The 10,083-nt window shown below is 42.1% G+C and overlaps 1 protein-coding gene across 1 annotated transcript in view; it reads right to left on the bottom strand.

Annotated features, from left to right (window-relative positions):
• Positions 1 to 10,083, bottom strand: part of FAM189A2 (family with sequence similarity 189 member A2) — a 78,594-nt gene that overhangs the window by 58,807 nt on the left and 9,704 nt on the right. The window contains exon 2 of the mRNA XM_003782932.3: positions 9,593 to 9,649. Coding sequence (XP_003782980.2) covers positions 9,593 to 9,649 — 57 coding nt within the window. The remainder of the gene's footprint in view (positions 1 to 9,592; positions 9,650 to 10,083) is intronic.

Here is a 10,083-nt window from a genome sequence, read left to right as displayed (position 1 = left end):
TTGTTGTTGAGACAGTGTTTTACGCTGTTGTTGTTGAGACAGTGTTTTACACTGTTGTTGTTGTTGTTGAGACAGTGTTTTACGCTGTTGTTGTTATTGTTGTTGAGACAGTATTTTACACGGTTTCCTAGGCTGCAGTGCCATGGTATCATCATAGCTCACTGCAACTTCAAACTCCTGGGCTCAAGAGATCCTCCTTCCTCAGCCTCATGAACAGGTTCATACCACCACATCCAGCTAATGTTTTTTTATTTGTATTTTGGAGAGACAGGATCTTGCTTTTGCTCAGGCTGGTGTTGAATTCCTGAGCTCAGGCAATCCTCCCACCTCAGCCTCCCAGAGTGCTAGGATTACAGCCACCATGCTCAGCCACTTTACTATTTTTCATATGAATAAGAAGGCTAATGAGCTCCTCCTTTTTTTAAGTAAAAAAGACATTTTGTTCCTAAAAAGCATTTAAAAGGGGCAGCCCCTATGGCTCAAAGGAGTAGGGTGCCTGCCCCATATGCCAGAGGTGCCAGGTTCAACCCCAGCCCCAGCCAAAAACTGCAAAAAAAAAAAAAAGCATTTAGTAAATTATAAAATGTCACAGTGATGTTAGAGATACAGAAATAATAAATATTTACAAACATAGATATATAGAGACAAAACAATTGGAAATAGTCTCAGAGAGGCAAAGCCTCAAATCACACAAATAACTGAGGACGCAAGTCAAACCCAGGTCTGAGACAAACCTACACTCTTTCCCCTCCATCCAAGTACAAAATCCCTGCTAACACACAACGTCCCATTTAGAGATCATTCTTTTCTTTTAAAGACTTCTTCCAGAAATTCTCTGATATCCCTCACTGAGAAATTACAGCCAGTAAGACCCAGTTCCCCACCACCTAGCCCTGACACCCCCACCCCAGCCTTCCCACAGATGTCAAGTGCTCAGCATCAATCAACCTAGTTTGAGCACCTACTGGATTTCTTCTTCTTCAACTGAGTTACCATCAGGGCCAAAATGTTGAAAATGAATATATTTATTTTTTAACCTGTAAAAATATTTATAAAATATTCATGGAAGAAAAATCATGGTCCTAAAGCACTCAGAGCCCTTGCTGATGTTATGAATAAGAGAAACCAACTCAGGCTATTTAAGAAGACAGAAGAAAAGGGATTTCTCTCAAGCCTATTAGGGAGCTCACAGACTCCACAGGAGCCAGGCTCGGGGACCTGGGAAGGAGCCAAGGAAGCTGGGTGCTGGAACCTCTATCAAGGTCACACCAGGGAAAATCAGGTTCCTTGTTGCTAGCCTTGGATACCAGCTGCCTCCTCAGTCTAAGGAATTTCAAGGGGCTCCAGGCAGCTCCACGTCAGTAGCTCCAGCTGCAGAGCCCTCACCTGGAGCTCCAGCAGGTGGAGGACAAGCTTACACCCTGCTGTTGAATTAGGAAGTATAAGCCTATGGCTCAGAAGCTTCCACCCACGGAGGCAGGCCTGGTCTCTCACCAAGACTCACATGACGGCAGAGACACCAACTCCAGAAAAGGGAGTTCAGGCACTGCAGACACAGAGTGGCCAAAGAGCAAATAAAACAGAACTGAAGTCTCCGTGTCACACAATACAACATTGTCCTCTCCAAAGACAAATTAGACAGTAAAAAAGCCTTCCTCCTTCCAGTCCCATTTCCCAGTGTAAACAACTTCTTGTACATCTTTTCAGAAAATAAAAACACAGGTGTGATCACCTAGGGTTTCTTTCAAACACACATACACACACAAATGAGACCATGCACATTATCCTGAAACTTTTCATATGACACATCTATTTGAAGATATTTCCCAATTCAAACTTTTTTTTTTTTTTTTTGAGACAGAGCCTCAAGCTGTCCCCCTGGGTAGAGTGCTGTGCCATTATAGCTCACAGCAACCTCCAACTCCTGGGCTCAAGTGAGTCTCCTGCCTCAGCCTCCCAAGTAGCTGGGACCACAGGCGCCCACCACAATGCCTGGCTATTTTTTTTTTTTTTTGGCTGCAGCCATCATTGTTGTTTGGCGAGCCTGGACTGGATTCGAACCCACCACCTTAGGTGTATGTGGCTGGTGCCTTAGCTGCTTGAGCCACAGGCGCTGAGCCTCCCAATTCAAACTTAACTTCCCCTGCCCCAAATCATTCACAGCTGGCGAACTTTCTCGCAGTCCCATTCAGAAGTTGATGACTGCAGTCTGTTGGGCCAGATGGTATGGATGCAGGACTGTCGGGGGCTCTCTTCAGCAATCCAGGCATGTCTGTGATGCCTTTTAAATCCTACGGCACTGACACGATGGTAAGTACCTACTGCTCGGGCCCCGCCACACCCTGAGCCCAGTCGGGAATTCATATTCCAGCACGGTCAGCTAGTATTTACAAAAAGGGCAAAAAAGTCCAAACACCTTTGCTTCCTTTATCTTTATCTCCCAGCAACATCCAAGTGACTTTGCTATAGTGAATATGGAAATGAGATGTCATTGATGAAATGATGACCTTGTTTAATTAGCATAATGGATGTTAAAAATGGGTTCTCGGTGAAATTTGTGATGAGAGCTAAAACCAACATAATTTCTATTCCTTGTGTTGTGGGACCAGCCAGACTTTTCTGACCCCACGTCATACAATATTGTGAACAAGCAAAAATAACTTACTACAGGAAATACTTGCTCCGCATAAGACTATGAACTAAGAATTTATCAGCAGCTTACTCTTCACACCTTCCTGTCATATCCAGAGCCTTCTCTCCCTGTGCCCCTCCTTATTCGTGGGGCTTATGTTCCAAGACCTCGGGTGGAAGCCTGAAACCAGAGGTAGGACTGAACCCTATACAGATACGCTATGCATGAATTTCTTTTTCTTCCTTCACTGTTTCACAGAGAGCATATTTGTTCTCACCGTATCTTAGCAACCTCAGCATACAATTTCTTTTATTTCCTTATTAAGTGGAGAACGTTCACCTTCTCACTTAAAGAAAGCACTTTATGGCTTCTCCTTGACATACCCAAATTGCAAGCATCTCTACTCTTGTGCTTTGGGGCAAAATAAGGATGACTGGAACACAAGCACTGCCACACTGTGACAGTCGATCTGATAACCGAGATGGCTATGAAGTGGCTAACTGGCGGAGAGTGTAGACAGAATGCATACATGGACAAAGGGATGATTCGTGTCCTGGGTGGGACAGCACAGGACAGCAAAAGATGATCTCATGCGACTCCAAATGGCAAGTGATTTAAAATATGTGAATTATTTCTGGAACTTTCCATGCAATATTTTCAAGACCATGGTTGGCTTGGGGCTCATAGCACAGTGGTTAGAGTGCCAGCTACATACACTGAGGCTAGCGTGTTCGAACTCAGCCCAGGCCAGCTACCTGGGAGGCTGAGGCAAGAAAATCGCTTGAGCCCAAGAGTTTGAGGTTGCTATGAGGTGTGATGCTACCGCACTCTACCAAGGGCAACATAGTGAGACTCTGTCTCAAAAAAAAAAAAAAAAGACCATGGCTGACCATAGGTAACTAAAACTGCAGAAAGTAAAACTGTAAATTCTGAGGGATTACTATATGTCATAAACTCTGCTCAGTCCCAACTAGTTCTCTGCCTTGCAAGATTCACCTTAAAACCATCCAAGTTAGCCAGACATTGTAGCAGGCACCTATAGTCTCAGCTACTCGGAAGGCTGAGGCAAGAGAATCGCCTAAGCCCAGGAGTTGGAGGTTGCTGTGACGCCACGGCACTCCACCGAGGGTGATAAAGTGGGACTCTGTCTCTACAAAAAAAAAAAAAAAATTCAAGAGGGGCTCTAAAATCCTATAAATTTCCTCTTTTTGATTCACCCCTTCTGAGAGCTGTCAAAGTGGTATTCTCTCTTATTGAAGTTTGTATAATAAACCTGTTTCTTTACCAACAGGTTTTCAGGAAATCAACAATGATATTCAAGACAAGTGGATGCAAAAATGAGAGATAAGGGGCCAGGCGCAGCATTAGGGAGGCCAAGGCGGGTGGATTGCCTGATCTCACAGGTTCAAGACCAGCCTGAGCAAGAGTGAGACTCCCATCTCTAAAACATAGCCAGGTGTTGTGGCAGGTGCCTGTAGTCTCAGCTACTCTGGAGGCTGAGGCTAGAGAATCGCTTAAGCCCAAGAGTTTGAGGTGGTTGTGAGCTGTGATGCCACGGCACTCTACCAACAGTGACAAAGTGAGACTGTCTTGGGAAAAAAAGAGAAAGAGAATACTCCCCATATCTGTGCTGTAAGCATGGTACAAATCTCATCTCTCTATCCTTTAAGCTTCAGAACACAAGGTGTGAGTAATTTCTTTTCGTCTGATGGCTAATAAGCAGATGCATAGCAGAATTTGATCTGAGCATTAACTTCAATTTAACAATTGACTTGGCAGGATGGTTATGTCTCAGCTTTGGTGATTACCTGTTGCTACCACACTAACCTGCTAATTAGAGCGTACCCAAATTAGTGTAGATCAGTTTGCAAAACAAAGTACTGTCTGGGTCTTGGTGCTGCCCAGAGATGACCTGCCCAAGAGTGTTTTCCATTTCTGAGGATCCCAGAGTTTGTCATTTTGTTTACATCCCAGATTCTCTCCCAACGCACAGTTCATGGGAGAAAATGAGCAGGGAAGAAATCAGAGCTCTGTTACCCAAAGGCTAAACCCACAGTGGTCAAAGAGAAACCTGAACCCAGCCCAGGAGGCCTTCACGATGCATAAGTGTACATTTTGCTGCCATGGGTTACTTAACAACACATCAAACGAGAGACCAGATCTTCTATTAGAGGTGTTCTCAATAGGTGATAAAAAATAATTCCTAATGTGCTTATCTAGCCTTAGATCCCACTTTACATTTCCCAGCTTCAATGAGCATTCATGTCCCGCTCCTCACTGCAGTCCTGAGGGGTGACTGTATCCCCACTGCACAAATGACGGAACTGATCAGACTGTTTCCACGGCCACTCACTGATTGACATGGACAGGACGGAGACTCAACACCGGACCAGCCCTGTGCTGCCTTGACCATTTCTACTTCTGGCTCTTTTAAGCAAAGGATAAAATCCTGATACTTTTGTCACTTCAGGTCTTGAAAAAGAACTAGACAGTCACAAATAAGAAAATAATTTATTTAACTTATTATTTCACACTTAAAAAATACCTATGTATTGTTGGCCACAGTGAAGGACCCACCAATTTGCCAATGGAAGACATGGTGAAATGTTACAGAGAAAGAAGCACTAAAGTAGGAGCCGAAACTCCTGTTTTTTTTCTTACAATAGCTCATTTGATTGCGAACTGGACAAGCCAGTTAACTCCTGAGTGCCTGTGCCCCTTATCTACAAAAAAAGGCATATGAAAGAGCCCGGTGGAACTTTGTGGAGCAGAACTATTACCAGCCTACACTACTGGGATGGTGAGATGAAGAAAAAAATAATCACACATATCTTCAGCTACTTTTTAGTAGTCTCTTTAGGTAATGAGGTTTTTTATTCTAAATACTGTAATCCTGAAGTTAGAAAAGAAACTGAAGGACCTTTTTAAAATCAACCAATGTATTTATCTCTTTCCATTCTTGGTCTAGGGCGCAAATCAAGAGGACCTCCATTTGAGAATAAACCACAGGTGACACAAACATGTCATTGGGGAAGAACTTTCCTTCTCAATGCTGAAGAACAGAGCCAGCCTTTTATCATTTCCAGGTCATAGTCATCCCATCTGTTCCTAACTGACAAGAGAAAAAGATAACAAGAGCTCAAATTACCACTTAAAAAGCAACTAAAATTATAGGCAGTGATCCAGTTGAGCTTTCTTACCAAATGTGCCACCAAAGAAAAATGCCTGCCACCAAAAATACCTGTACCACTAAAGAAAGATAACAAGAACATCTTTTTAAGATAATTCTGTTTTCTGAGAAGTCTAGACCAGACAACATTTGAGGCCATTTCTAGCACTGTATTTGTAAGTATTTACAAATATTTTATCAGAATGAAAAAGGAACCATGTCCAGAAGAAATAAAGACAGACTTTAAAAATGGAAAATGCTAGCTTCCCTCCTCTTCCCCCAAACTCTTAGGCTCAAGATGTCCTCCTGCTTCAGCCTCCTGAATTGCCCAAGACCATAAGCACGTGCCACCATGCCTGGCTTTTCTTTCTTTCTTTCTTTCTTTCTTTCTTTTTTTTTTTTGTAGAGATGGTGTTTCACTATGTTGCTCAGGCTGGTCTCAAACACCCAGCTTCAAGTGATCCTCCTGCTTTGGCCTCCGCAAAAGCTAGGATTACAGGCATAAGCCACTGCGCCTAGAAGAAAATGTTAGCTTTGTATGGAAAATACACAACCTAGAGGGTGGCCCCTGCGGCTCAAAGGAGTAGGGCACCGGCCCCATGTACCAGAGGTGGTGGGTTCAAACTTGGCCCTGGTCAAAAATTGCAAAAAAAAAAAGAAAGAAATACACAACCTAGAATACTATACACTCAAGTACACACACTCCTTCACTTAATCCCAGTCATAGCCGTAAATAGTTACAAATATTTACAAACTACTTTCCAGTGCTATTGTTTTTGTTCGGAACACAAGAGCATGTTATCCATGGAAGGAAGAAGACCCAGGGAAGGAAAGTTTTCAACTCTGAGTTTCCGTGAAAACTTGACTTTGAAGAAAGTAGGTCAAACCGATGCCTCTTTGTTCAAACCAGTAAAAACCTGGAGAAATCACGCAAGTGGGAGCACAACTGTAAACGTTTCTCAAAAGGAATGGCCACGTGTTGTAGACTGTTGTGCACTGAACACTAACGCAAAATGAGGACAGCCTTACTCTCCAGTGGTCCTCTCAAAGACCGTCCTTCCCTCTCCCTAACCCCCCACCAAAAACTCCCTAACAACCCTGAAGTTCAAAGGGTATGATATGAATCCAAGTTTTAGAGAATAAAAGCAAGTGAGAGAAACTTAAGACAAAAGTAAAAAGTACTTCAAGACCTCACCCAGGACCTAAAGGTCTTATTACTGCCAAATTCACTCCACAGTCGGCAACAAATGTATATTGAGCACACTGGCACTAGAGATCAAGGGTAAAGAGACAACCACTTGTCCTCATAGAACCATCTCCTGGGGCAGACAGACAGCAAATAGTAAACAACAAGTGCACAGTCTAATCCCATCCAGTGGACCCACAGATACACTCCTGGGCTGTGGAAAGAAAGGGAAGGGACTAGGGCCTGTCGCAATCAGAGCACTCAGGAACCGTCTCTCTCAGGAAGTGACTGCTGAGCTGAGAGCATAAGAGAAGGAGCCAGCCGAGCAACAGTGAGGAAAGAAAGTCCCAAGTCAGAAGGTGCCACTGTGCCTACAGCACGGACTGTGAAGTGGGGGCCGGGGGTGGCAGCTGTGGAGCTACGCACAGAGTTCTGATCAGCCAAGCCAGGTCTGCGAGAACACAGCCCTCAGAGCCCTTCTGGCCTCTCTAGTGGCACATGGCTTCTCATCAAAAAATCACCCAGTGGCACATTCCTGAAACTCAGGAAGCTGAGGGAGAGGGGGTTGGGAAGAGGAAGGAAAAAGGAAGACAGGGAAGAACAAACAGAGGGAGGGAGAGGGGGAGAAACAGAGGGAGAGAAAGATGGAAGGAGGGAAGGAGGGAGATAGCCACTAGGGAGGAATGTGGTTACAACACTGTGACCAAGTGTACATACTTAGTAACAAAGATGAGAAATACATTGAGAGGGATGCAGCTAATACAGGGCAATTTTCATTTAAAGTTGCTTAAGCTCCCATAATGACTACGTATGGACCATTTTCAAAATAAAACAATGTTGAAGACATAAATGTTTTAAAAGGTGAACTTTCTTAAAATTGAAGAACACACATACTCATATTTTCTTTTCTTCATCATGTGGAATTTTCAACGCACAAAGATCATTAGAGATTTCCTTATTTTAGTTTCATTTAAATGCCTGAGATTTGTATCACTGAGTAACATATTGTCCAATGGAAGAAGACAGAGCACAGGTAATTCCTATAATCAGGTATCAGTATAAAGGTTGAACACCATCCAAAATGTTTCTGCAGGGACTAGAAGCCTCCACCACTAACAACAGAGGCTGTGAAACTCACCCAAAGCTTCATTTTCTCCTATTATCTCAGATATTAAAATGCCACATTGGCAATTGACTCATACTAAAGGATTTGCTCTCCAGGTAGTCACTGATGAGATGTCAAATGCTGTCTGTATCGTCTTGTAGGTCTGAAAACACGTTAGGTTTTCAAGACCATCAACACGGTATTGGGAACAAGGTTCTGATATTCAAAGATTCTACAATGTGTTTCTCCCCCTTGTAATTAAGAATGTAAGTAGTTTTGTATTGAGTACCCACTCCCTGGCAAACAGTGATCTGTTTAAGACGAATTATTAAGAACATATACAAAATGACTTAAGAAAATCATGTAACCCCATTTCAGGATGAATGACGAACAATAAAAAGATCTGTTATATATTTTAAAAAGTTTGAGCGTACTTCAATTCAAATGGAATTTCCTAGACCTGCTATTTTATTCTTGAAAGTTGAAAACTCCATCAGCAATTGTCTATTTTTTATAGTATCCCCTGGATCAAAATAACAGAGCAAATAAAAACAAAGGATGATCACTGAGAACGTACTAGAAATGTCACTGAATTATACACTTTAAAATGACTCATTGTACATGAATTTTGCCTCGATCAGAACAAAAAAAGAATAAAGTCACCAGTATATAAATATTTACGTGATAGAAAATATAGCAAATCTAAGCAACGAAGTGCTGAGGTTGCCCAACCAAAACAGAATAACAATAAAAAGTCGTATTCATGATTAATATCTGAGATTTCCTTAAAAAGAACATGGAAGACAAAAGCACATGGGGGAATGGGAGGATATGGCTGAACAAGAGTGGCTGGAAGTTAATACCTTGAGATTGGGTGATGGGCACAGGGAGTTCATTAAACAGTGTAGCCATAAAGTTCGTGTGCAATACTGATCACACGCAAACGTTATGGCCACCTGTATTATTCCTTCCACTTCTGCCTATGTTCAAAGCTGTCCATAGTGAACAGCTTCATAAAAATTTATATTTTTACTCTGGGTCTAATCCTTGAGCTACAAACATAGGTATAGCACTGGGGACCTAAGAAGCTTAAAAGTGAATCAGAAAACCTGCAAAATTAGCATCTTGATTTAGTGTTAACAGACAGTGTTTTTCAACCTTTTTTATCTCACGCACACTTGAACCTATAGTTAAACTTCCATGGCATTCCCCAATTATATTGATCAAAAAAAAAAAATGAAAAAAATAATATACTTATTGTACTTTGAGCCTCTTCAAAAATAATTAATGATCTTTAAATAATTTTCGAGGCACACCCAAGATCCTATCACAACACACCAGTTGAAAATCATTGTTATAAGATCATGTGACTTCTAACATTATCCACTGTTAACTTATTTTTTTGATGAACAAGGAAGCTTAAACATTTCTTCAATGGTTTATTCAAACAGACTTCAGACATAGGACATCTTACATAAGATAAATAAGATCAGTACATACCAGGAGTATCATAGGCCTTTTCCAAGTTGTTAATCCTATGATCCCAGAAAGTATCACCTGCAAAGGATAAACACTTTCATAAATCTAGAAAATGGACTGATTCCAATAAACTAATCCCCAGTCCCAAAAGAATATACTTTTAAAAATATTGAAATTTCAAAGCATTCTAAATCTAACATTTAACATTCTTTGTGGTTACACGAACCCTGGTAGACCACTGTCTTCTGCTTCTAAGCCTCCAAAGCCTTCTTATTGACTGTGTATGTTTTTTCTTTATGCCAGAACAAACAGAAATTAGCCTTTCCTGGTCAGTGAAGGAATTCATATTTCTGATCCGACTCCCTGCTCCCCGTAACACCCAATCTGGTGCCAGGATCAGCCTCATAAGATACACTGGTGGCTGTATCCCTTCCCTTGTTAGGGGGGTACTCATCTCTTGTGGCTGTATCCCTTCCCTTGTTAGGGGGGTACTCATCTCTTGTGGCTGTATC

The sequence above is a fragment of the Otolemur garnettii genome, unplaced genomic scaffold, assembly GCF_000181295.1.
Source record: "Otolemur garnettii isolate 467f Iridium unplaced genomic scaffold, OtoGar3 scaffold00006, whole genome shotgun sequence".
NCBI classification, from domain to species: Eukaryota; Metazoa; Chordata; class Mammalia; order Primates; family Galagidae; genus Otolemur; species Otolemur garnettii.
Note: the sequence above shows the minus strand (reverse complement) of the source record. Positions and strands in the feature narration are given on the sequence as shown.